This window comes from Saccopteryx leptura, chromosome 2, assembly GCF_036850995.1.
Source record: "Saccopteryx leptura isolate mSacLep1 chromosome 2, mSacLep1_pri_phased_curated, whole genome shotgun sequence".
In the NCBI taxonomy this organism is placed as follows: Eukaryota; Metazoa; Chordata; class Mammalia; order Chiroptera; family Emballonuridae; genus Saccopteryx; species Saccopteryx leptura.
Genome location: NC_089504.1, coordinates 343507796 through 343534933, shown reverse-complemented (window position 1 = coordinate 343534933; position 27138 = coordinate 343507796). Strand labels below are relative to the sequence as shown.

The 27138-nt window shown below is 48.9% G+C and overlaps 1 protein-coding gene across 3 annotated transcripts in view; it reads right to left on the bottom strand.

Moving 5' to 3' along the window:
- Positions 1-1689: 1689 nt before the first annotated feature.
- The window catches only part of MPP3 (MAGUK p55 scaffold protein 3), a 28099-nt gene continuing 2650 nt past the window's right edge, over positions 1690-27138 (bottom strand). For all 3 annotated transcript variants that reach the window (XM_066364037.1, XM_066364039.1, XM_066364038.1), the window contains 15 exons: positions 26479-26559; positions 26100-26237; positions 22687-22768; positions 21490-21575; positions 19860-19934; positions 16149-16345; positions 13527-13591; positions 12294-12314; positions 11638-11679; positions 9587-9751; positions 9402-9482; positions 6361-6454; positions 6049-6157; positions 4401-4523; positions 1690-2128 (listed from right to left, as the gene is read on the bottom strand). In XM_066364037.1, the coding sequence (XP_066220134.1) occupies positions 1952-2128; positions 4401-4523; positions 6049-6157; positions 6361-6454; positions 9402-9482; positions 9587-9751; positions 11638-11679; positions 12294-12314; positions 13527-13591; positions 16149-16345; positions 19860-19934; positions 21490-21575; positions 22687-22768; positions 26100-26237; positions 26479-26559 (1536 nt within the window). In that variant the 3' untranslated portion in view covers positions 1690-1951. The remainder of the gene's footprint in view (positions 2129-4400; positions 4524-6048; positions 6158-6360; positions 6455-9401; positions 9483-9586; positions 9752-11637; positions 11680-12293; positions 12315-13526; positions 13592-16148; positions 16346-19859; positions 19935-21489; positions 21576-22686; positions 22769-26099; positions 26238-26478; positions 26560-27138) is intronic.

Sequence of the window (27138 nt, the reverse complement as noted above, 5' to 3'; positions counted from 1 at the left end):
TTCCTGCAGCCTTGGCTCTGTTTGAGTAAGTTGGCCCCGGGCACTGAGGTTGGCTCTATGGCCTTGCCTCAGGCACTAAAATAGCTTGGCTGACAAGCAACAGAGCATCACCAGGTAGAGGGTTTGCTGGGTGGATCCTGGTCAGGGCGCATGCGAGAGTCTGTCTCTGCCTCTCCACTTCTCAAAAGAAAAGAAAAAAATATCCAGAACTGTGTAAGTGCAAAGAAGTCCTCATCCTCTGCTAGAAAAGCCCAAAGAATATGATCCTGTTAAATGAACATACGTTAGTGAGCTAGAAAGTTGCAGATGTGCCCTTGTGTAACAAGGTAAAATGGAAATTTCTAAATGAGCAGCAAATCTTTGCCCTGGTGCTTCACCCTTACCCTGGTCTCCTTTTCTTCTCATGAGGAAACGAGCTTGACAATTTGCATGTTTAAGAGCCTCTTTCAGTAGTAGAAGTTACAGCCACATTACATATCACTGTAAATTCTAGCTGTAAATACAGTCCTCACTTGTAAGTCAATTATACTGCTCACAAAAATTAAGGGAGATTTCAAAATGAATATGAAGCTATAAAATATCCCCTAGTTTTTGTGAGCAGTATATTTAACAGGTAGCTTCAATCATGAGACCACAAAAAGAATGAAGTATAGTATAGTATAGTATAGTATAGTGTATAGTATAGTATAGTATAGTATATAGCATAGTGTATAGTAAGGTATTAGTATAGTATAATATAGTATAGTGATTCAAGACCGTCTCCGGTGTTAGGGAACCTGGGCTCAAATACTACAGCTCTGACTTTATTTAAAGCTGTGTGAGCTTGAACATGTTATTTAGACTTTCTAAGCCTTGCTTTTCTTATTGTATAATGGGATTAATAAGAATCCTATGTTATAGTCTTGGAGTTTTGTCCAAGTAATGTACCTGAAAGCCTTCACATAGCTCCTGGCACAGAATAAAGACTTATATACACTGGCTATTAATAAGAAATAAAACTCTCTGAGCAGCTAAGGTATCTCACAGATTCTGTATGACAGTTTTGCTCAGAGACAACCCATTAGGCCCACACTCAGAGTCTATATAATTTGATTTTCACAGTCAGCACTGATGTGTCATGGCATAGACATAGTTTTGACAAGAGGGACCATCTGGTTTCCTGTAATCTGGCATGACAGGAGACTCTACCATCTGAAGGTAGAGACAGTCAGGAATCAGGACAGCTGTCAGTAACTAGAGGAACAAGTGGTGAAACAGAACAAATTAAATAAAGCAAGGACTCAGAGGTAGGAGTCCGAGGGCATTTACAAAGGGGACAAGCAGCCTATCTTCCTCAAGAGTCCCTGAAAACACCCCTGTATCACAGGACAGTACAGTAATCATGTGACAGTGAAGTGTGCTCAGTCTTCCATAGAAGTCCATGTATGCTCACTTTTTAAAAGGGCAGAGAACCAAGTCTTCCAGTGCCAGGTAAGTAGTCACCACCACCAAGGTGAAAATCAACATTTTGGTGATTGGAGACGGGAACTTGAGTTGCATGGAAAAATCCCCTTGGGTAAAAGAACTCAACCTCAACAAGAGTGTCACCCTCTTTCTAAAGCACACATCCCTGCTAATTGGTGCTGTATAAATTCACCACCCCACCCCCAAAAGACAGTGGCTACTTAACTTTCATACTAAGAATCAGGGTCAACTTGCCTGTGATACTTTAATGAATGAGGTGTGTTATTTTGCGACAGGCCCCCTTTCAACTCATGTTTTCTGCTCCAGAGGGCCGCAGTGGAAAACAACAGACAAAAACCGACAAACAGAATTTCTCACATACACTCTTCTTGATGATGGAGTTAATGGAAAATTCTGTCCTGCTCCACACTTGCGATTCCTTGATGGTGAAACGGCTGGACAATGTGGACTTCCAGGTCCCCTCCAACCTGGATGTTCTAGGATACAGTTACCTGACCCAACTAACGGGAACCCAGTAAGTGTCCTTGCTCAGCCTCTCTAAGAGCACCCTGAGCTGGCTGTACGCACTCTGAAGATCCTCCCTCACCAGCGCAGCGTCCACCAGGTGCCCGTAATGCTGCTCTATGAAGGCAGCGGAAGCGGACATCTCTTGCTGCTCCTCATCCTGCAAGGAAAGGGGCAGTTATAGAGCAACAGGGAGGTTCTTCCCGCAAATAAGAAACTTCCAGCCTGTGTCCTGGGCAATGTTCCAACCTCTAATTTTAAAGTGATCAGTGATGACTATGGTTTATGAAGAACCAACTGTGTACACAAAGAACACAGTGGAGTAACAATATCCTACCAAACTTCCAAGAAAGTTAATGGGCAGCAGACAAAGTCATTGTTCAGTCATTCATTCACAAAATATCTATTCAGGACCTGTTAACTGTGAGCCATGATATGAAGTGATTTGGGGGCGGGGCAGATGCTGATTCTATATCTGCGGCAATATCACACTTCCTGTCCAAAGGTATTTCTAAAGAAATGGTACTATTGTGTTGCATGGCAATTTGATTAAATAATTGCAGGAAAGATCTATAAATAACAATATAAAAGAAAAAAAAAAGCATTTCTGGAATCAACTAGGGGAAAAGGTGAATAAGGAATTCTAATGTCCTCTGAAGGCTCCTAAGTTCATACTGTAGCACTCAATGCTTTTCGTTTCCTCATACCAGAGCCAAACACTAGCACAGGAGACAAAGCGGAGTTACTTTGATCAGGACCACCCTGCTCAAATTCCCCATTTCCGTAGGGTAGCTGCCTTCCTTCATCAGATTGCTCTCCTGATACCTGACACTGGGGTAAGACAGCCAAGGACCCCTTCTTTACCAAACCCACAAGTGTTTGCTACTTCATTTTTAAAAAAGCCTCTAATAAGTAGAATGTAAAGCAGATAGTTGATAACAGTTAGTTTGGTTTGGGGAAGAAAGGAAAGTGGCAGACCCACTCTCAGTAAAACTGCAAAACAGAATTTGTCACTGGCATTCACCCACCTCGTTTCTGTCTCTTTCAAATCCTGTTACCTTCTCTCCTCTGCCTCCAGGGGATCAGTGTTTTGATGGCTGCCAAGGAGGAGGGTGAGCTGTCCTTCCCCCAAAAGGCCCACTTTCCAAAATAGTCCCCCACCTCCCCTCTCTGTCACCAATCTAAACCTGACTCCTACTTCAGTGAGAGCACTTGCAGTTCCAGGAGGTATGTTCTAAAGGGCTAGGACACAGTTTTTACACGCCAGCACAAAGATGGCTGAGACCTAAGAGAAGGCAGCGGGGGAAAAACTAGATGAAACGGGAGAGGCTTCCCAATTGTATACGGTGTCCTGCAGGGCTCATAGCACTCCACAGCACCCCAGGGCCGCCCTGAATCTAGAACCTCATCTCCCCCACCGCTGACACATCCTGTAGACCTGTCTGCTGCTTCTGGAGTTTCCTCTCCTCCAGGGCCCTCAGTGTTCGTCCTGGAAACATTTAGCTATTTGAGAAATTACAGAAGGAACATTTTTGCCACTAAGCACCTCAATCTTCCCAATATTTGTATCTTGAAAGAACTCATATCTCTGATGGAGTGAAATGTGTGACATTTGTTTTGCAGCCACAAATCCCCTGAACCCTTTCCCTGGCCTGTCAAGGTGGAACATTCCACCACCTGCAGCTTCAGCAAGAGAGTCACAGACCTGAACAGCAAGTTCATGGGAGAGGCTGCCCTCGTGCTGCCAGTTGTGCCCAGGTTGGATTAGTTTACTGGATCTGAACTTGGTTTCGATTAAAAACGACTTGAGCCTGACCAGGAGGTGGCGCAGTGGATAGAGCGTTGGCTTGAGATGAGGAGGACCCAGGTTCTAAACCCTGAGGTCACCAGCTTCAGTACAGGCTCATCTGGTTTGAACAAGGCTCACCAGCTTGAGCCCAAGGTTGCTGGCTTGAGCAAGGGGTCACTCACAATGCTGTAGCCACCCCAGTCAAGGCACATATGAGAAAGCAATCAATGAACAACTAAGGTGCTGCACCGAAGAATTGATGCTTCTCATCTCTCTCCCTTCCTGTCTGTCCCTATCTGTTCCTTTCTCTGTATCTTTCTCTGTCACCAAAAAAAAAAAAAAATCTACTTGAGTTTGGCTTAGGAGTTCAGATTGCTGTGGCTTGTCACACTGAGATCAGGTCCCTGATAGATGCTGATCTCCATTTTCAGGGAGGGTGCTTATGCGAGGGAGTTGATGGGGGTGGGGAACCCAGGCAAAGCCACCCCTCTCTGAATTGGGAGGCACTTCCAGCTACACCACCTTGAGCCTTCTGGTCACTTCACCAAGTAAGTGTGACCAATGGAAAGATGGTCTTGTGCAGGAGGTGCAAGCACAGGCCCTGTTAGGCCTTTGGGAAAGAAATGGTCAACTTTAAACTTACAAGTGGGGCTGCTGTGTCCTCACAAGCTGGGGACATGGGTGACATCTTCCTTTTTTCCAGGGTTGCAGGCTTTACAAATACAACATAGGGTTTGAACTCTGAGGTCCTCAGTTGTCTCAGTGCCTGAGAAAGAAAGTTCAGGGATATTATATTCTTTGGAAATATTTTATTGTGAAACATACTTTTCAAATGCTCAGTAATGATGTGTTTCATCACATGATCTCAATGGTAAAGGTTCCAATTATATGGTCATATGAGAATGAATGTCAATTGGGCAAATCAACTGCTCATTTTCTCGCTCTCCACTTCACTCTGGACTCAGCTGGATCCTGAAGGCTGTCCCTATCTGTCCCTCTCTCTGTCTCTGTCAATCAATGAACAACTAAAGTGGAACAACTATGATTTGATGCTTCTCTCTCTCTCTCCCTCTTTCCTTTTCTGTCTCTCTCTCTCTCTCTCTCTCTCAAAATCAATTTTTTAAAAAAAGAAGACAAAAAAAGAAATTTAGGCCCTGTCCTGTTGGCTTAATGGTAGAGCATTGGCCCAGCATGTGGATGTTCCAGGTTCAATTCCCAGTCAGGACACACAGGAGAGGTGCCCATCTGCTTCTCCACACCTCCCCCTCTTGCTTTTTTTTTCTCTCTCTCTCTCTTCCCTTCCTGCAGCCATGGCTTGATTGGAGCAAGTTGGCCCTAGGTGCTGAGGATGGCTCCATGGCTCCGCCTCAGGTGCTAAGAAGAGCTCAGTTGCTGAGCAATAGAGCAACGTCCCAAATGGGCAGAGTATCACCCCCTCCCTGGTGGGCTTGCCAGGTGGACCCGGTCAGGACGCATGCAGGAGTCTATCTCTGCCTCCCCTCCTCTCACTGAATAAAAAAATTAAAAAAAAAGAAATTAGGCTTTTAATTTTGACTACCAACTCCCAGTAAGTCCAAATTAGTGAGGGTTTTCTTACGAATAATATGCTTTAAGAATCTGTTTCAAACCAACTTCAATAAAATAAAGCCTACAGCTTATATCACAAAATCAGAGCTTTATTTCTACAGAGGAATACAAAATTCCCATATTGAGATCAAAGCTTAGAAGTGTTTCTCATTGACAAGATGGGAAAGATGAGTCATTCCCTGTGGAATACACAGCAGGCGGGGAGTGCAGAACTGAAAATGTTTTTGAAGCACTTCAGAAAGTCATGTCTTTTTCCCTTTCAAACTGCTCTTCCTCAGTGGCTCCCCAAACCACGGAGTTCACTTGTCCTGGTCCAGGAGAAGGTGCCCTGATACCAAGAGCAGAGAGCCCTAGCCTCCCCTTAAGCATTGACATCTAATTCCCTGTCACATCACAATTGGCCAGTAGGAGCCGCTATCAACTGCATAACTTACTCCATGCAGAGATGCCTATCTTGGGACTCCAGACCACCAAGAAGGTCCATGCACTCACTATAATTATAAAGCAGTTTTTTGTATAAAGGTGCATATTTTGGGATACAAGGCTTTTATTAGATTCCCAAAGGGAGATCCCCAGGAAATTTTAATGTCCAGTGCTTTTGACCAAAAATCCTTTGGACTGAGATAAAATATTCCGTAAAATGTACAATCACCTAGTTTATAAATTCCATTAACAAAACATGCACAACTGGCCCAGGAACTCACATCTGGTTCCACGTCCACCAGACAAACTTTGTTTTTGGCCATCACAGCCTGAATGGCGTCCAAGCTGGTTCCATAGAGATTTTCCTTATATTCACCGTACTCCAGGAACCTAAAACATCAAAGGAGAAAAGGCCTTTAGTTCCTGAACTTGCCTAAATTAACACAGAAAAATATATGAACTTCCCACCACGACTTCTTCCCCACCTCCTCTATCTTTTCCGGAAGACCTCCTCTAAGAGGTCAGAGGGAACACTGGACAGACGCAAAGACACAACTACACAGAGGGCCAACTGGCCCCTCCAGCAAACGTACTTGTTGTGATGTATGTCGGCCTCAAACGCTTGCTTAGAGACAAAGTGGTATTCCACCCCCTCCTTCTCGTGGCTCTTTCGGGGCCTGGTGGTATCTTTTAAAGGAAGAAGAATGAAAGCTGGGCAAAGAGATGTCCCATTACAGCGAGTGAGAACAGAAGCGAGCCTGTGCCCTTACTCAGAGTTCCTTGCTGATCTGTATACAACACAACATCTTTCCTTCACCCAGAGTCCCTGTGTCAGGCACAGTGCCCTTTCTAGGCACATCACTGATTCACACAACTCTCTGATGTAGGTAAAAGGAGACCTCCCATTTTGCGGGAGAGGAAACTGTGAGGGGTACAGAGAGGTAACCCAGAGCCGGCAGGTAGCAGAGCCACGGTCCGAACTCTGTCTCATGCCAAGACAGCCTTACTACCCTGCCAAACTGCCTCATTAATGCTGTGGATTTTAAAGAGTCGTTGACGAGACCCTGACCAGGTTGCTCAGTGGACTGAGCATCGTGCCAGTGTGTCAAGGTCGTGGGTTTGATCCCCAGTCAGGGCACATACGAGAAGCAACCAGTGAGTGCACAACAAAATGGAACAGTGAAGTGACAACCAGTTGATCCTTCTCTCTCTCTTTCTCCTCCCCTCCTCAATTCCTCTCCCTCTCTCTCAATTCAGTGGGGAAAAATTTTTTTAAAGAATAACTGAGGAGACCCCTAGTCCTAAACTTTTACTATTCCCTAGTCCTGATTGCTTTTTGGGAGCAGAGAAAGCACAAACACAGATGACCCTGCTGTGTGCTTTTAATTCTTTATTCAATTATTTCTCGGGTATTTTGTTGTTGTTGTTTTGTTTTGGGTTTCTTTTTACAGAGACAGAGAGAGAGTCAGAGAGAGGAACAGACAGGGACAGACAGACAGGGACGAAGAGAGATGAGAAGCATCAATCATCAGTTTTTCATTGTGGCATTTTAGTTGTTCATTGATTGCTTTCTCATATGTGCCTTTGACCGCGGGCCGTCAGCAGACCGAGTAACCCCTTGCTCGAGCCAGTGACCTTGGGTTCAAGCTGGTGAGCTTTTTGCTCAAAACAGATGAGCCTGCACTCAAGCTGGCGGCCTCAGGGTCTCTAACCTGGGTCCTCCACATCCTAGTCCCACACTCTATCCACTGCGCCACCGCCTGATCAGGCTATTTCTCATTTTAAGAGAAGAGGAGACAGTCCCTTTATGGACAAGACGTGCTTCCACAGGGCTGGCTCTCACTCAGCTTTATAGCAGTGTCTTCTGATGGATTTCCATAAGAGAATTGAAATGCACACTCTTGGGAAAAACAGGTCCTCCACAGAACAAGAGCGCACAAGAAGCAACACACAGCCTTTTCTAGAACATTCCAAAAAAGATGGGATCTTAGAAGACAGTGTTTTCTGTCTCTTGGGGGCCACCCAGTGAGATGCTCCATATTCTCCACATGGTATCTTTGGTCAACCTCTGGCAGAGCTGTTAGGGTCATTTTTTTTAACCATGTCATTCTCTTGCTTTAAAACTTTTACTCACCCACCGATTATATTCTAAAGACCTTAGTATATGAGACCTCTGTGACCCACCCAGCCCCCAACTCAGCTTCATCCCCCTCAGTCATCCACCCCAACTTCCCGGTCCCTAACACTGCTATGCCAGGCCACACCTTCACTCCTTTGCACATGTTCCCTCAGTAGAGAGAATTCATCCTTTCTTCTCTGCCTGGACAACTTCTATTTACTCTTCAAAGCTCAGCATAAAGGTCATTGCCTCTGGAAAGCCTTCACTGACTCTCCCAGTTCCTAAATGCGAGGGGAAAAGTCACCTATCTGTGTGGTGCGTGGAAGTAGGTAGGCCTGACCATCCAGGTAGCACTCCCCCAAGGGATGGGTCTAAGGGTTTCAAAGGGTCTGTGTGTGAGCAAACTCCACATGTCCTGTTCAGTCCATCCTCTCCACCTGGAAGGCCATGGCCCCCTGCAGCCCAGGCCCATCACAGGTGTGCTGGCAGCATGGCCTTCCCAACCTCAAACCCTGCCCCACCCCTGCCGCTCCAGGTGGGGCTCTGGAAGACAATTCTGACAAACCATAGACTGGGCTCCGGGCCCCAAGGCCCAGGGCAGTCGCTTTGTAGCTGCCCTTCCTCAGATCATTCTGGAAAGGTCTCATTATTGCCACCACAGCATGCCCTCTTGGTGGCCTCCAGGTGCCCTACTGAGGTCAGAAGGATGAACAGAGAGTCCCACAGAAAGGAAAGGGACAGCCAAGTGCAGGAAGAGGCAGGCTGTCATGCATCCTGGTTAAAAATGTGACTGGGGCAGGCTGCCTGGATTTGAAGCTTGGCTTCACCACTTATCAACTGTGCGACACTGGACAAGTTGCTTAACCTCTCTGAGCCTCAGTGTCTTCCTCTGCAGTACAGGATGATAATAAACCCTCTTCTCAGGGGCACTGGAAAGGCTGACCAAGATACTCACGAGAGAGCTCTGCTGTGCTTCCCAGCACTCTACATTCTCCTCCTGCTTATCAGGTTTCAGCATCCCTGGCTGCCTCTAGACTCAGGAGCCACCCTGATATCAGGGCCAGATCCAGCTATAAGGGAGTGCCCAAGCAGTACTGCTCACTGGACTCTGGCTTCCCTGCCCTTCTCTTTACCCAAGCAGAGAGCAGGGGCCACAGGAGTCAGAGCCATTTGGAAGACGAGGCTAGAATGCCCCCATTGCTGGGAGCCCCTTGGTGTTGGGTTGAGATTGCCACTTGGCTTGCAATGTGCTCTAGACTCACCTCCCATACCAGGCAGAAACTGGGCAAGTGGTCCTCTCGCTTCTACCTCAGAGGGTCCTAGTGGACCACTGAGAATGGGATCTCGCCCATCATGCCTATGTCCCACAATCTGCCTATAGCAGGCAGTGCTTGGTGGTCTCTCAGACCCAAAGTGAGGATGAGGATGGATATGGAAGTCAAGTCCTCATGAAATAAATGGTCACATGTAGGCACACACACCCCTCCCCACGCACACACATGTGGGTCCTCTTACGTGGAACAGCAACACCAAAGTGCTGTGGGTTCTCTGCCACCACTTTCTGCTTCAGCTCATGCAGTCGGGCTCCCAGAGACCCTGGAAAGTGAAGGGAAGGCTGAGAAGGAACACAGCTGAGAACCCACCCCATTCCTCCAGGCAGGAAACTAGCCCACTCCCTGGAGACGCAAGACATCACCTACCGATCAAAACCACCAGGCGAGGCTGCTTACTCGGTTGGTGCTGGTACCTGGCCACCTCCTCATAGGTCAGCAGCTCCAGAGACTCAGCTACTGCGGACATCTTTCCTTCCTGCGGGCTTCCCAGTCTCTCCCTGCGGCCCAACCTGAAGCTCCTCCGAAGACCAGCTTTGGGGGACGGACAGGGGCAACCATGGCATCTGTCCCAGATTCTCCCACTAAAGACTTTATCCACCTGGCCAGACCTGGAGGTGGGGCTGAGTCCCACTGGCCTCTCCCAACCTCCTCCTGCTACAGGACGGGGTTGATCAAGACACAAAGTAATATGATGAAAGGGTGACCACCTGGCATCCAAAATTAGGGTTTAAGGTCCCTGTTTTGGTTGGCATGTGGCTGACCTAAACAGATCATCACCTCTTTGAGCCTCAATTTCCTTATCTGTGAAATGGAAATATAAACCTACAAATGCAACGTGTTGACTGGATCCTGGATCAGGGGAAAATGCTCTAAGGGATATTGTTGGGACAACTGGCAAAATTTTACTATAAACAGTATATTAGATAATAGAATTGTGTGCATATTAAATTCCCAGAATTTGATAATTGCTCTGGGTTATATAAGAGAATGTCCTTGACCTTAGGGAATACACGCTGAGGTATTTAAGAGTAATGAGACATGATGTCTACAACTAACTCACATGACTCAGGAAAAAAAGTACATCTGTGTAGAAAAAGGAAATGATAAAGCAAACACGGCAAATAACAGCTGGTGAATCCGGGCGGAGCATGTGGGAGGTCTTTGTATGATTCTCACAACTCTTCGGGAAGTTTGAAATTACCTCAGAATCAAAAGTTAGAAAAACTCTGCCTGTCTCTAAGGTCTTTGGAATAACTGACCAAATGAAAGAAGTGAAGGTACTTTGGAGACTAGTAAAAGGTTCCATTACTATATGGTGGTGGCATTACCACTGAATAAACCACAGGTGAGGTCATGACAATAATAAAATCAGTATTTTTGGTGGGGTCCCTGCCCCTTCCTGCCAGGGCTCTGTTCTCAGTGGCTGGGTGAACAGAGGTGGAGGTAGGGGTCCCGGCCCCTTCCTGCCAGGGCTCTGTTCTCAGTGGCTGGGTGAACACTGAGGTGGAGGTAGGGGTCCCTGTCCCTTCCTGCCAGGGCTCTGTTCTCAGTGGCTGGGTGAACACTGAGGTGGAGGTAGGGGTCTCTGCCCCTTCCTGCCAGGGCTCTGTTCTCAGTGGCTGGGTGAACACTGAGGTGGAGGTAGGGGTCTCTGCCCCTTCCTGCCAGGGCTCTGTTCTCAGTGGCTGGGTGAACACTGAGGTGGAGGTAGGGGTCCCGGCCCCTTCCTGCCAGGGCTCTGTTCTCAGTGGCTGGGTGAACACTGAGGTGGAGGTAGGGTTCTCTGCCCCTTCCTGCCAGGGCTCTGTTCTCAGTGGCTGGGTGAACACTGAGGTGGAGGTAGGGGTCCCTGCCTTTTCCTGCCAGGGCTCTGTTCTCAGTGGCTGGGTGAACACTGAGGTGGAGGTAGGGGTCTCTGCCCCTTCCTGCCAGGGCTCTGTTCTCAGTGGCTGGGTGAACAGAGGTGGAGGTAGGGGTCCCTGCCCCTTCCTGCCAGGGCTCTGTTCTCAGTGGCTGGGTGAACACTGAGGTGGAGGTAGGGGTCTCTGCCCCTTCCTGCCAGGGCTCTGTTCTCAGTGGCTGGGTGAACAGAGGTGGAGGTAGGGGTCCCTGCCCCTTCCTGCCAGGGCTCTGTTCTCAGTGGCTGGGTGAATGCTGAGGTGGAGGTAGGGGTCTCTGCCCCTTTCCTGCCAGTGACTGGGTGAACACTGAGGTGGAGGGCTGCAAGGCCAGGGTAGGTCGATGCCTCCTCTACTGACAGTGATGGAGGAGAAATGTTGATCCCACCAGTTCAGCTGCTCTTGAAAGGTTCCCAGAGCTCAGGCCACTCTGCTTTTGTCTCTCTCTGACCCAGGAGCCCGTGGTGGGCTCTGCATGAGCGGGAAGAGGATGTTGAGGGGAGAGTCCCTGCTACTTACCCACATAATGCCCTTTGAGGTACCCCTCACAGTCACAGGTCTCTGGGAACCAAACAGAGAAGAAGGCCAGTGAGCCATGCTGGATCCAGATCCCAGCCCAGAGGTACCCGGCCCCTGGGTGGCCAGGAAGAGCCTTTCAGGATGGTGTCTCGGGGGTAGGGGGCAGGAGGGGGCTCAGGAGAAATCCCATGTCCTGACCATCCAAGAAAAACAAGTTTTATTTAGCTCAGTTCTCCAGGCTTAGGTACCAAATAGCCTCTGCAGGCCCTAGTAGGGGTTCTGGGACAGCAGGCCCCAAACCAGTCCCTCTGAGTTAGGGTCTGTGTGAACAGGAGTGAAGATATCCTAGCCCAGCCCCCCTCCTTTCCTGTCTCTTGCCTCCTACCTCCCCAGCCCAGTCACGGCCAGCCAGAGTCCTGGGAAGGCTGAGCCCTGCGTGCCAAGCAGGCAGGGAGGGACTCCACCCCCACCAGCTCTGCAGCCTCAAGGAGCAGGCCGGTCCAGCTGGCAGAGCAGGGAGAGGGATGCCAAGAGCAGGAGGGCAGAGCCACCCCAGAGTGGGGCAGGGGGAGGGGAGGAACAAGCCCCTCCAGCCCCAGATATTCAACAGAAAAAGGGCCTTGTCCACGCGCACAGGGGACAAATACCAGGCCTACCTTTGTCACAAGGCTGATCATCTGCGGTTTGCACAAAAGATGGATGGAACAGCATTAGTGGAGGGGAACCAGAAGGCCTCGTGGCCGAGAGACGGCCATGGCCTCAGGTGCCTGAGGAGCCCTCCATCTGTCCCCTTTCTCTCCTCCAACAAACCTGTGATCCGAGCTGTGGTGCATTACTAAACCAAGACTTGCTCTAATTAGTCTTCCTGCGTGTGTCTCATTAGCAGCAGCCCAAAGAAAGCCAGCTCATCACTGGCGTGAGCAGCCTCAAGGCCAATTTATTCAGTCTTCAGCAGCCCTTCAGTCTGAGAGCACGCCTAGGAGAGTGGCGTGGGCAGTGGCCGCCAGGCCAGGGCAGCAGCTTGCTCTGGGACGCCTGCAGCAGGAAAGCCCCTCTCCACATGCAACTGGGGGCTCTGAGCACAGCCCTCTGGGAACACGGCCCTGGTCCTACTCCTTCGACTGCCCGAGCCTCCATGTTCCTGTCTTAGAAAGGAGATGCCTGACCCCACTACCTCACGGGGCTGTTGTGACAATTACAAGGCAAGAAAGTAAGTGGATGTGTTTTTTAAAAGGTAAAGTGCTACCCAGAGTACAGCTGGCGATAAAATACAAAACACTGGGTTAAATCTGAATTTCAGAAAAACAAGGATTCGGTGTTTAGTATAAGTATACCCCATGCAATATTTAGGACATACCTATTTATACTAAGAAATTATTTTTTGTGAATATGAAATTCAAATTTAATTGAGCATTCTTTATTTTTATTTGCCAAATTTGACCCCTAACACAGAGGCACAGGATCACTCGTAGCCATCTCCCTTCCCTCCCTAAATCAGAGCTTTCCAAATTGATGCGATCAGAGAGCCCCTTGGGAATCTAATGAAAGCTGTGGACCTTCTCCCAGATACAGATGGACAGACAGACAGACAAACACACACACATTCTCAGAGAGGATTGTGCGCACTTTTGGGAGAGGTGTTAATATGCCCCCTAGTGGCATCTAGGGCCCCAAATATAGAAACCGCTCTCCAGGGCATAGCTCCCCCAGTCTCCACCCACTTCTCCTCCTCACCCTTCTCCCCACAACGCCCTGCCTCTGGAGGCCTGGGAGACCAGAGAGGACCCTTGGTGCCCTCTCCAGCCCAGTGCCTGCTTCTTCCTGGCACAAAGTCCCTGAGTGCTAACCCTGGCCCCTCCCTGAAGTACCATCTCTGCCAATCTACTCACAGGGGGGCTTCTTGAGGCTCTGGGGACTTGGCATGGTGCCCGTGGCTCTCCGGTAAGTTAGGCGCCTATGGACAGAAAGATGGACAGGCCCATGAGCTGGGCCAAGGAACCAGTCACAGGGAGCTTTATAGAAAACTTGGAGAAACTGAGGCCTGGATCCAACAGGTGGGCACAGCCTGGCACTCCAAGGGCCTCCTGCTTCACACTGAGTTCCAGCGAAGAGGGACACTTCCACAGCACTCACTGGTTCACAAGGGGAAAGGAACGGAGTCTCTTGCTCTGGACAAAGCTCACCCAGCCCAAGATGGCCACACACAGGGACACAGCCCAGTGCTATAGTCAGCAGATGGTTGCTACTCTCCTGTGATTGATTCTCGAGGAAGGGAGGCCCATTCTCCTCTCACCTGGCCTTCCCATCCTCGAGGAGCTGGAAAATAGCATGACTCCCAGGAGAGGCTGGGGGTGCAAGGGGCGCTAATTTAACACCCTTCTCCCAACAGAGACCTCAGAGTATTCAACGTGGTTGTCAGTGAAGGGGTGGCTGCCAAAGTCTCATCTCTGACCTGAGAAAATGCCCAGAGCTCTTGGAGGTGTTTCGATTTCCACACTCAAATGCAGCTAAAGAGCCTCCCCTCCAGCCCTGGCCAGTGGCTCAGTGTATAGAGCGTCAGCCAGCATATGGACGTCCCGGGTTTGATCCCTGTCAGGGCACACAAGTAAAGCAACCATCTGCCTCTCCCCCTTCTCTCCCTCTTCTCCTCCCGTAGCCTGTGGCTCAGCTGGTTCAAGCATGGCCCCAGGTGCTGGGGAGTACTCTGTTGGTCTTAGTGAATCAGCTCAGGTGCTAAAGATAGCTCAGTACTCAAGCAATGGCCACAGATGGGGTTGCTAGGTGGATCCCAGTCAGGGTGTGTGTGGGAGTCTGCCTCACTATCTCCCCTTCTCTTACCTTAAAAAAAAAAAAAAAAAAAAGAGCCTCCCCTCTAGGACCTGGGAAGCCAAAGATGCAGAAGAGTGTGAGGCTTCCCTGAGGAAAAAGTGCAGCGGTTCTCAAGTCTCAGCACCTCAGAATCACCTGAACATCTGGGAGGACACAGAGCTTAGACCCCACCCCTGGAGTTTCTGATTCAGCAGACCTGGGGCAGGGCTCAGGAATCTGCATTTCTCACAGGTTTGCAGGGGATGCTGCGGCCCCTGGCCTTGGGATCATACCATGAGGGCCACCGAAACTCATGAACAAGGTCTGTCATTACCACATTCCACACCCCAAAAGATGGAAAAGGGCTTCAAACCTCAGAGGAGGCAATGCAGTCGTAACTGTCAGTCCCTCTGACCTGGACTACACTTTTGGAAATCTATCCTAAGGAAATAATTTTAAATACGAGAAACAGACAATAATTGCAACCTTGTAGCAGTGAAACACTGGAGAAGACAGAAAAGTAGAGAAGGTGTGAAGTCATTTAGGTATTACCCTTCCTCCAAGAAGTCTTCCCTTCATACCCAGATGAGGGCCAAACTTTTTGCTATGACCTTGAAGAGCACCGTGTTCTCCTCCCTCATCCTCATCACATTTGTATAAAGTATTCATTTGAACCATGTGTATGACTTTCTAGCTAAACTGTAAACTCCTCCAGGGCTGAAACCAGGGGTTCTCAGCAGCCCACGAGATGCCTGGCACAGGACAGCTCCACTCACAATGAATACATTCATACTGTCTATGAATGAATGGTGTAGCTACTGATGAAATATTACCATATAGCATTAAAATCACTCAGTAACTAATGGGTAATATGTGGAAAATGCTGGTGTCAATGTATATTTTTTAAAGAAAAGCAAGACCTCAAATTCTATATGCTACACTCACGTAAAAAAAGCACGGGAAGGAGCCTGACCAGGCAGTGGCGCAGTGGATAGAGCATTGGACTGGGATGTGGAAGGACCCAAGTTCAAGACCCCGAGGTCGCCAGCTTGAGCGCGGGCTCATCTGGCTTGAGCAAAAAGCTCACTAGCTTGGACCAAAAGGTCGCTGGCTCCAGCAAGCAGTTACTCGGTCTGCTGAAGGTCCGCAGTCAAGGCACATATGAGAAAGCAATCAATAAACAACTAAGAAGTCGCAACGTGCAACGAAAAACTAACGATTGATGCTTCTCATCTGTCTCCATTCCTGTCTGTCTGTCCCTGTCTATCCCTCTGACTCTCTCTCTGTCTCTGTAAAAATAAAATAAAATAAAAATAAAAATAAAAATAATAAAAACTATTAAAAAAAAAAAGCACGGGAAGGAAATAAATTATGTTGTTTAGATAATGGCAAGACTTTGGGGTACTTTTCTTTTCCTTGTCCTCCTCTTCCATATTTTTATATTTAATTTGTCAACATTCCCTAAGTATATATTTTATAGTATATATTAATTTAATACTATAGATTTCCATATATTTGTTTAACCAGTCTTCACCACTAGGTTATGGGTCAAGAAGAACAAACACGAGTACAATTGGCACTTACCTCAGAGAAACACACACAGTGTGCCCCTCTGGCTATGGTGGCAGAGATTTGAGGGTTTGTCGTGTACCTACGCCTCTGCTACTCCAGAACCACCCCCTTAAAACACACCCCAGACCCACCTTTCCTGAAACTGCTTGGAGGGAATAAGGCCAGCTCGTAGGTTGGTGTCCCCCACTCGTTTGGCTTGCCACCACGTGGGGTCATCCTGGCTCACCACCTCCAGGACCTGCCTGCGCTGGAAGGGCAGGCCTGCCTCCTGGCAGGGAATGGCCCGGTCCTCCCTTGGGTTGTAGTGGAAGAGGGCCCGCATGAACACCTGCAGAGGACAGGCTCCAGTGAGGTGACCTTCATCATGTCTATGCCAAATGACTATTACCACTCACAATTAGGAAGAATAAGCAGCCTTGAGAACAGAAAGTGAACCAGAAACACATCACACATATTTCCTTATTGCTCTTCAACCATTTTAGATACCATAGTCAGGAAATCCCTCAAGAGTCAGAAAATTAATAGATGGGCCCTATGTCTGAATTTCTTTTTCCAACCTAAACATTTCCTTAGTTACCTGATCTGTTGCCCTTAGCATACACAATGCAACAATTAGTCCTAGAAACAAAAAGGCAAGGCAAGCACAGTCTGTAACTCAGATGAGATTCTTGATGTGCTAACTGCCCCTGATGGAGCCAGCACCATCTGTTAAATAACTAGATGTTTTGGTAAGAACACAAATCTCAGTACAACTGCTGTTACTGATTCCTCTCCATCCATTTTCTAATGGGTCCTTGACACCCACATTTTTACAGTTCAATCCTGGCTCATCTGTCACATACTTGGTCAACCCTCATCTCTCCCCTTTTTCCTGAAGTCACCCCCTCCAGGGAAGATGGTGGGAAGATAGAGCATTTTGCATTTTGTCACAGGTCCTTGTTCTCTTCTATAATTCAGTGGCATGGGTTTATTTATTTCTATTTATGCTCAATTACTTTAACAGCAAACAGACAAAAAAAAAAAAGGCCAGAGGGCTTCCTTAGACCAGCGATTTTCAACCTTTTTCATCTCATGGCACACATAAACTAATTACTAAAATTTTGCAGCACACCAAAAATATGTTTTTTGCCAATCTGACAGAAAAGATAGGTATCATTGGGGGGGGGGTTGTATTTTTCCGAAGTTAGAAGCAGGGAGGCAGTCAGACAGACTCCCACATGTGCCCGACCGGGATCCACCCGGCATGCCCACCAGGGGGCAATGCTCTGCCCATCTGGGGCATCGCTCTGTTGCAACCAGAGCCGTTCTAGTGCCTGAGGCAGAGGCCATAGAGCCATCCTCAGCACCAGGGCCAACTTTGCTCAAATGGAGCCTTGGCTGTGGGTGGGGAAGAGAAAGATAGAGAGAAAGGAGAGGGGGAAAGGGTGGAGAAGCCGATGGGCTCTTCTCCTGTGTGCCCTGGCCGGGAATCAAACCCGGGACTTCCACACGCCAGGCCGATGCTCTACCTCTGAGCCAAGCAGCCAGGGCAAGATAGATATAATTTTGATTCATTCACACTGGACAGCAATTGTTGTGCTGGCTGTTGTCATATTTTTATATGACGGTCTGAGGGAAAAAAGGTCAGCGCCCCTGACTAAATAATCAGGTATTATATGTTTTAAAAATTCTCATGGCACACCAGTGTGCCTGGTTTAAAATCCCTGCCTTAGACAGATCCAAATCATACTCCTTCATGTGCCCACCAGAAGAGATTTAGTTAGACAACAGTAAGAACTTTCTGGCCAAATATTGTGAGGACAGATACCCTCATGAAGCCACAGATGTTAGCAGGGTCCCAGGCAATCAGAACAGAGTATAATCTTAAATGGCCAGCCCAGATCAAGTTTCTGGCTCAAGAAAAAATATTTAGGAAAGATGGGCTAAAGAACAAGAAAACCAAGTTCTCTCCCTGTATCAAGTTAAAATCTTCAGTAGCTGCCTATGGGGACCACATTAACTTGTCCCAGGAAGAACCACTTTCCATCAGAGTCTGTATTCTGTATGCCCTGGGATTCAATGGAAGAGTGCAAATAAAAACAAGCCATACAAATTTTATTTCTTCATTTGCTGTAAAGAGAACTGACATCAAAAACACTGCCCATTCTTAATTCCTATTCATCAAAATAGTTATTGACATCTATTCTGTGCCAGGTGCTGGAATGTCCCCACTTTCATGCATTTAGTACTGGGAGGCAGGGGCTGCGAATCAGCTTTCTTGAAAAATTGGCATGCTTCCTTCCATCACCAATGAAAAGTATGTAATTCATTATGTTCTCTCTTCTGCCTTGGCTGCTAGTGAAGTTCAGATCCAAAGTTATTTGAAATCAAATACTGCCCTGTTCTGTCCTCTCTACCACCCAAGCTCAGGTCTTAGCAACCTCTCTACTGAGCTTCTACAACAACCTCCAACAGGTCTCCTGGACTGGGCTCCACCTGCTCCACTCTGCCCGGGTGGCCACCCCAGGGAGCGTCCTAGAACATAAACGTGGTTGCGCCTGGCCCACAAAGTGGCGCAGTGGATAGAGCCCCAACCTGGAATGCTTAATAGCTGGTTTGAAACCCTAGGCTTGCTTGGTCAAGGCACATACAAGCAACCAATGAACAGCTAGAGTGAAGCAACTACTTCTCATCACTATCCTCTGTAAAATCAATAAATAAAATATTTTTAAAAAAACTTAAGCCTGACCAGTGGTGGCACAGTGGATAGAGCACCAACCTGGGACACTGAGGTCCCAGGTTTGAAACTTCAAGGTTATAGCTTAAGCACTGGCTCACCAGCATGAGCACAGAGTCGCCAGCTTGAGCAGGGGATCATAGACATGATCCCATAGTTGCTGGCTTGAAGCCCAAGGTCGCTGGCTTGAGCCCAAGGTCGCTGGCTCAGCTGGAGCCACCCCCCACCCCCGCCAGGTCAAGGCACACATGAGAAGCAATCAGTGAACAAGTAAGATGCCGCAACTAGGAGCTGATGATGTTCCTCATCTCCCTCCCTTCCTGCCTCTCTCTCTCACTCTCTTACAAACAAAAACAAAAATAAGTATAAATACAAATAAATAAATAAAACACAAATGTGGCTGCAATATTCCCTTTTAAAAAAACAAAAACAAAAAATGAAAAGCTTTAAGGTCATTCAAAAGACAGCCTAACCCACCTCCCACTAACCGCCACCCCCCAGTACGGGTTCTCACCCAAACATACTCCTCTCCTCTACTCTGAGCTTCTGTAAACGCAGACTCCTCTGCCTGAACTTCCCTCCACCTCTCGTCACCAGGGACCGACTCATCTTCACCTTCCTCAGGCCTCACTTCCTCATGCCTGCTCTGCGACACCTTCCATGGCTCCGGTAACTCTGTACAGAATCTTTCCATTGCACTTATTACATGAAAATAAAAGACTTGCTCCCTGGCCTCCGCTTCTGAACTAGGAGTCCTCAAAGCTCCTGACTGACCCTGTCCCCAGCATCTGGCAGAGCACCTGGCACAGAGGAGGTGCCTGAAAAGAGTAAGCTCCACAAAGAATTAAACAAATGGCAGTTATTTCATTGGCCCTAGAGCCAGCAAGCACATTTGGTACCTTCTTTTCCTCCTTATGGCCCGGATTTTCTATTTCAATTAAAATTTATTAGTAAGCTAGGCCAAATCCTGTTTAAAAAGAGGCCGGGTACAAATAAATGAATCACTTTGTGACGGAATTACAATCTATTGAGCACATGTTCCGAGAACCAGATGGATGCTCTCTTCCCAAATGACCGTTGCAAAGGCTGGGCTAGAGCCCTTCCTCTCCCTCCAGCTCCCCCATACCTTGCTCTCCTTTAAACGGTCCTCCTCCTGGGTGGCTGGGATGATTTTCAGGGTGATAGATCCCTGGGACTGAGCCTGAAAGGAAAGGGGGCACAACAGGCTTATTGTCTCCTAGGTCTAACCCTCCATGAGTTCATATCCTACATCCCAGGTCTGAACACTCGTGTTCAGATCAGAGGAAAGTCAGACTCACTGCCTCTTCTGTGTCCCACCCTTCTATGGTGGCATCCATTGAATTAACAAAGCAAAACTCAAAAACCAAGTACCTGTGTTTTCAAAGGGACATATGATTTTAAGTGAGAACTGAGGACAATGCCTGCACTGAATTCGAGCTCTGCATCCCTCCTGACCCCCTGATCTCGAGTGTCCCCATGGCTGCCCTTCTTTCCTTCCTCTTGGGTTATTTTTAATAGTCTAGTCCAGTTTCCTTTTCCTTCTTCCTGCCTGATTTGGGGCTGGTCCCCGATCAGTACTTTCCTCTTTGCTTCCACCTTCCCCAATGGGCTCTCCAATCACAGTCACTCCCACCTTCCTAGGGGTTCCCTTTCCCTCTGCCTGACAGAGACCCTGCACTCCCCTGTGGGGGCCCATGAGGAAGAATGTCATCAGCCTATGAGAGCACATCTCGCCCACTGGTCTCCCTGGCCCTGAAACACAAATAGGTCAGTGCCCAGAAGCAGGGCAAGGGGCTGTCTGCAACCAGGGCCCCCACAGTGAGGCCTTAAAGAGCCAGCCTCCTCTTTTCTGCTCTCATCCTGTTTTTTTCCCCAAATCGTCAGAAGTTAGCAAGGAGGGTCATGTTGGGAGGATGCTGGGGATATAGAGGACAAAACTATGACTGGGCTCTTTAAAACTTCAGTTTTGACTTGAGCTCCCAGAATGGACTCTAGAGCAGGCGTCCCCAAACTACGGCTTGCGGGCCACATGCGGCCCCCTGAGGCCATTTATCCGGCCCCCTGCCGCACTTCCGAAAGGGGCACCTCTTTCATTGGTGGTCAGTGAGAGGAGCACTGTATGTGGTGGCCCTCCAACGGTCTGAGGGACAGTGAACTGGCCCCCTGTGTAAAAAGTTTGGGGACCCCTGCTCTAGAGGCTGTTTCTGTCCCAACACAGATGTGAAGTCCTGTATCCTCTCCCAGATGTTTTACATCCTAATGATCACCACACTCAGGATGAGAAACCATCCCTGTCCTTACTTTCCAGGAAAGGAAATTGAAACTCAGAATGCTTTGATGACTTGCCCAAGGTCGCACAGCTAGAAAGTGACAGAGGCAGGATTCAAACCCCAAACTGGCTGACCCCAGAGCCCTTGCTTTGGTCCTTCCATATTCCTCAGCCTTTTGGAAGAGGGGACTCTTTCGAGGGGGGTCTCCCAGAAGGGTCCTCGGGAAAGGGAGCTAGAGGTCGAGTGGATGACTGTGCTGAAGAGGGGGTCTGCAAGAGGCAGATGGACTGGAAGTTTAACTCCTCCTGTCCCCAACCCCGCACCCTGGGCACACTGTAAGGCCACTTTGCCTGTGGCCCTCCCATGAAAACAGGGAGACTCAGCCAGGTCCACCCTGGCCCCAGGAAGCCCCCTGCTTGGGTCTCCAAAGCACCACCCAACCCCCAGCACATGTGCAGCACGGACCAGAATCTGGCTGATCTCGTCGGGCCGCTTGTGCAGGACTGTGATCCCGTTCACTTCCCGGAGCTCGTCCCCAACGTGGACCAGGCCTAGGAGACACAGGAGCGACCATCAGCGAAGGCAGGGACCTCAGTCCCTGGGACTGGGATGAACTGAGCCCCTACTGCATTCTGGGCTCCTCACTCGGCATCTCAGCCTCACAACCACCCCGTGAACTCTCCAGTTATGAGTTGGCAGCTGAGAGCCAGAAGAATTATGCACCTTGCCTAAGGCCATACTGCTAAGAAATAATGGAGCCAGTGTTCACAGTTATTCTGACATAGAAAAACGGTGTTCTTTCTGCTGTAACCTCTGCTTCTTTAAAAATTCCATTAACTCTTCACCTTCCTGGGTTTACAGACACTTTACAGACATACTCCAAGGCTGTCCTTCTCAAATCTTAAGGAAACTTGAGAGCACCGGGGAAGATGTCATTTAGAGTGTTAAACACACCTGTCTGCCGGCCTCGGCTTTATGACAAATGTCTCTGCAGCGTGGGCCTTATTTGCTACTGAAAGTGGACTCTGGCCCAGCAGCATCAGTACCAAGCAGGGCTGCAGAATCTGGGGCCCACCGAAGACCTGCTGAGTGAAAACTGCCTTTCAACCAGATCCTGGGGCGGGGGCGGCAGGGGAATGGTTCGTGTGTGTTCGTGTTTGAGAAGCTCTGGTCTGGGATTCTCCACAATGATGATCCCCAGACTTTGGGAGTAACACCCCCCACGCCAGGAGGTTTGCCTCCGACTCAGGAGTTGCTCCCCACACAGTGATTTGCAACTTGTTTTCCACCCAAACAAATCGGGGACATGAGCACCCTCCCTTCGGTAATGGTGGCAACCAGGTGATGGGGAAGGGTGTCCCTTCCCCCCACTTAGGAATGACCCACGAAGCCCATGCTTGTATGCTTAACTACCAGAGTCCTCAGTCTAAGCCAATGAATGAGTCCTTCTGACCCCTCAAAGTACTCCATGCCTGAGAGACTTCCAAACAATTAAAATTTCTACCGGGCTTGTGAAAGAGAAGAGAATTCCAGCTCCGCTCCCCTGCCAGTACATCCCAAACAGGTGACGGGACAGGAGAGGGAAATAGGCCTGTGGCCCAAGGGAGAAGGCTGGGGGATGAAGGCCATCACCTTGGCCAGGCAGGCACTGGTGCCACTCACCACTCCGGTCTGCTGCGCCCCCTCGCATGATCCTGGCCACCACGACAGCCCCCGAGTGCTCATCGCGTCGGATAGTGGCACCCTGCATCACAGACAGAGAGGCAGGCTTCTCAGAAGCACCCCAACCCTCAGATTCCGACACTCTGGGCCCAACAGAGCTCCCTGCCCCTCCCTCTGTTATCCTAGTGGCAGATTAGTGGGGACCTTTCCAATACTGAGGACGCAATGAAACTGACGTCTCTCATTAGTATAGCACAGCACTTCACAGTTCAAACAGCACAATAACTCAGTGATGATCTCACTCTAGAGATGAGAGACCGGGGCTCAGAGAAGGAAAGCATCCTCAACGTCACTCAGCTGAGAAGAAGTAAAGCTTTTTGTGACGCTGAACCCAGAGCTTTCTCTGTCATATCACAGCCCCTGCCTCTTGCAAAGACACTTAATAATGAGGAGAATACAGCCAACAAATCCTCCTCCTACCTCTAACCACTCACAGGGTTACTGGGCTTTCTGTTGCTGAAAGCAACCAATTATGCCCCAGCCAAAGCCTCAGCACCAGGACTTGGTCCATGAAGCACAGAAGAGAGAGTATTTAGGATGAGAAAGACCTAACGAGCCCTCAATTTTGTGCACCACGCAAGCTAGACTGTGGCAGGTCAGGGCAGCAGTCAGGTCAAAAGCTAAACTCTGGAGTCGGACAGCCCTGGGTTTGCATCCATTCTGCCATTTATTAAAAGTGTGTGGCCTTAGCAAGGAAGCCCCGTATCCTCTCTGAGTCTATTTCCTCTGGTGTGTGGGATAGCATTTAACTCACAGGGTTGTGCAAGGATTACATCAGGTAATACATGCAAGGCACTTGCACGCAGTAAGCGTTCGATAAATGCTAACCATTTATTATTGGTTGTAACTGCAAACACATTGGTGCACTTATTATTAACTTCATTCGTGCCATCTATTTGAAGTACATAAGATAAATATTGATGAAAAGAGAGGCCATTAGCTGAGAGCCCTGTGGCTTCTTGCCTCCTAGAACTTCATGCTTCCCAGCATCTGTTCCAGCCTTTCCTCCTTCCCCCATCTCAGCGGAGGCTCTCCGCCTGTCTAAGCTGGTCCCTCTACCTCCTTCCCGCTCCTGCATCCTCAGTGCCCTTCTCTACTGCTCCTTCTCCTGGTCCTAAAAATACTATCAAGTCGCTCCCATCATTAAAAAGCCTGCACCCCCATCCAGGAAGCCAGTCTCTGTTTCTTTAGAGCGAGCTTCTTAAAGGAGCAGTGTGCGTCTGCTCTCTCTGCTCCCTGCCTTCCAAGTCAACCTCAAATGCACCAGCAAAAAGCACCTGACAACCCATCCCCAGCCGCCCGTAGTCTTCTCTCCCCTGATCATCCTCCTGTCTGGCTCTGGTGCTCACCCTCCTTCTAGGATTCTCTCTTAGCCTAGGCCCCGGGTGACACTTCTCTCCCAGTTCTTCTCAATGACAAATCATCTTCGTTGCTGAATCCTCCTCTATCTGCTTTTTAAATGTTGATTCAAGGGCAAGGACTTGGCGCTGGCCCTCTTCTTGTCTCACTTTGTATACTCTCTATCCAGGAGGTCTCGACCTCTCAGGTGTGACTTTACCCGCCCCCCCCCATGCTGGGGGCTGCCAAATTTACATCCCTGAACACATAATCCTCCCACTTCCTGGACATCTCCACTTGCCAGTCACACAAGCCTCTTGAATTCAATGGCCCTAAGCTCCTCCTATTCCTTCTCCAGATGATGGCCCCAGCAGGACACTTGGGTATTATCCTAGGTACCTCCCCAGACTCCTGCCCAAACTGTGGCAGTCATTAGTTTTATTTCTGAAATATTTCTTGAATTTCTTTCCCCTATTCCCACAGGCCTAGATCAAGCCCCATTTCTGAACTTCATGTATCTGGCTCCCACCTTCAAACTGGCCTCACTTTCCAGATTACTTTCTATATACTTGGTAGCCTGTGTGAGCGCTCTACACTGCAAATCTGGCCATGCGATTTCTTACTTAAAATCTTTCCACGGCTCCCCACTGACTTCAGAATCAAGCTAAGTAACTTTGCATGAACAATCGGGTTCTTTATGATCTGCCACTGGTCCGGCCTCACCCTTGTCACCCCTAACCGCAAGTGTGGCATTCTGTGTCCACACCAGGCAGCTCAGAGCAGCCTGAGATACCATGACTTTTACCTTCCTGTTCCTGTAGCTTTGCTCATGCGTCTACTGTGTGAAACGCCCTTCAGCTCCCTTTTCCTCTGGAAAATACCTGTTCCTTGTTTTGGAATGCAGCATGGGCATCACCCCTTCCAGGACACCCCCAGCCCCTACCTCCTGCAAACTCCCAGAGAGCAAGGGCTAAGTCTTAATCATCTCTGAACAGCCTGCGCCCAGCAGGGTGCCTGGCATACAGGAGTGTGTACCATGTGTTTGCCGAGTTGACGAATGCCCCATTTTGAAGGGAAGAAAACTGAGGCAGAAGAGAGCTCCCGCTGTTTACAGAAGTGGCTCATCTGAGGTCATGTGGTGAAAGTTGACCATAAAAAGTGCCAGCTGTGGTATTCTAGGGCAAGCACTCAATGCTCCAGACTTCCCCTACTTCCCTCCATCTAATAAACAGCTCTGTCCCTTTGCTCAGTAAATCAATGCTGAACCAAGACCAAATGATAACCATCTGTCAGCTGGGGAGAAGAAAGGCTGCCGCCCTGTGCTTCCTCTGTATTCAGAGCAGGGGCTGGCAAACTATTTCCGTGAAGGGCCAAGCATCAATATTTTAGGCCAGTGTTTTTCAACCGCTGGTCCATGGACCAGTCCGCCAGAAATCTCGTGCCGATCCACGAGAGAATTAACCACCCTGATATTGTATGAAAATTATAGACCCAATGATTTTAGTTGAAGTCGCTTATGCTCAGGGTGATTTCTGCCTTAGCAGTCTCAAAAATAATTTTCCTATTTTCACCAGTCCCCAAATGTAAAAGGGATGAAAACCACTGTTTTAGGCTTTGAGGGCTACAGAGTCTCCTTTACAACTATTCATCTCTGTTTCTGCAATGTAAAGGCAGCTGGAGACAATATGGAATCGAACAGAATAGCTGTGTGCCAATAAAACTTTATTTACAAAATTTGGCAGTGGGCTGGGTCTGACCCTTGGACCATAATTTGCCAATTCAGAGCATGATGATCAGGGCTGCCATGTACAGTTATGTAGGTTGTTTACCGCACAAAGGAGCTTGGCCACAGTTGAGGGAGGCTGTATCTACCCAGAGAAAGGGTACTTTTGTGTGCAGGGACTAGTAACAGCCTAACAAAGCTGCCATCACTCACTCCAAAGACTTCATAAGGGTCCTTTCCCAGTTTTCTGGGTGGAACAGGGAAAGGGTGGGGAAGGGAGGGTGCCACATACCAGGGGTTCCTTGTTCTTCACCAGGCGGACAATCTTCACTGATTCTTCATCAAAATCCTCATCAATATTATCAGGCAGAGGAGGGAGAACAGGGTCGAAATTCTTCTGGGCAACTGTGTCATGTACCACGAGCATGGCCTGTCAGAAAAGCAAGAGAAATGGCAGGCTGAGCCAGAGCTCAGAGGGTCAGGGGCCTTGGCTGGGCAGTAGTCGAGGGGTCTCAGGTTTCATGACAGACAGACAACCACCCCAGGCACGGACACCGAGGATCCCTCGCTCAGAAGTCTCCTTTCCTCAGTCTCACAACCAAACACTCCCTCCTGCCCCCATCTCAGGAGACACAAGCTGTGTGGGTTGGCAGGGACTGCGGCGTGACTACCCTGAGGTGGGGGGTGGACAGCAGCTGAAGCAGCTCCCTCTCTTCGCTGCGCACAGAGGCGGCCTGCAGCTCCTCCATCACCTGCAGGGCAATGAGACAGGTGCTGTAGGTGCTTAAAGCCTGCTGGAAGTCCCCAGGGAAAACCCTGCTCCCTGGACCTCAGACCCAAGGGCCCCCCCAGCAACTGCAACAACACCCAGGGGCACACTGGACCCTCAGCCACCCAAGACTGATGCTCCCAGGGAAATCACACTAAGGATCAGAAGAGCCAGAGTAATTCCACAGAGTAATTCTAATGGGCGCTAACTTAATGAAGCCCTTACTGGGTGTCATTTGCTTTATGTGGACCTTCTCCCTTAACTCTCACAATGAGCTAGATGTAGCAGGCACTGTTACTTTGTCATTTTACAGATGAGAATTAAATGAGCGATGAAATATCTTGCTCAAGGCCACAAAGTTGGTAAGTGGCACAGCCAGGACTTGAACCTGGCTCATCTGGCTCCCTTATCTGTGCCCTCACCACTGCACTATTTTATAGATGAGGAAATTGGAGCTCAGAAAGGTCAAGTGACTTGTTTAAGGTCACAGAGCTAGCAGCAGAGGCAGTGCTGTGGCCGGGAGCCTGGCAACTGAACACGCTCATCACATTCCATAGCGGAG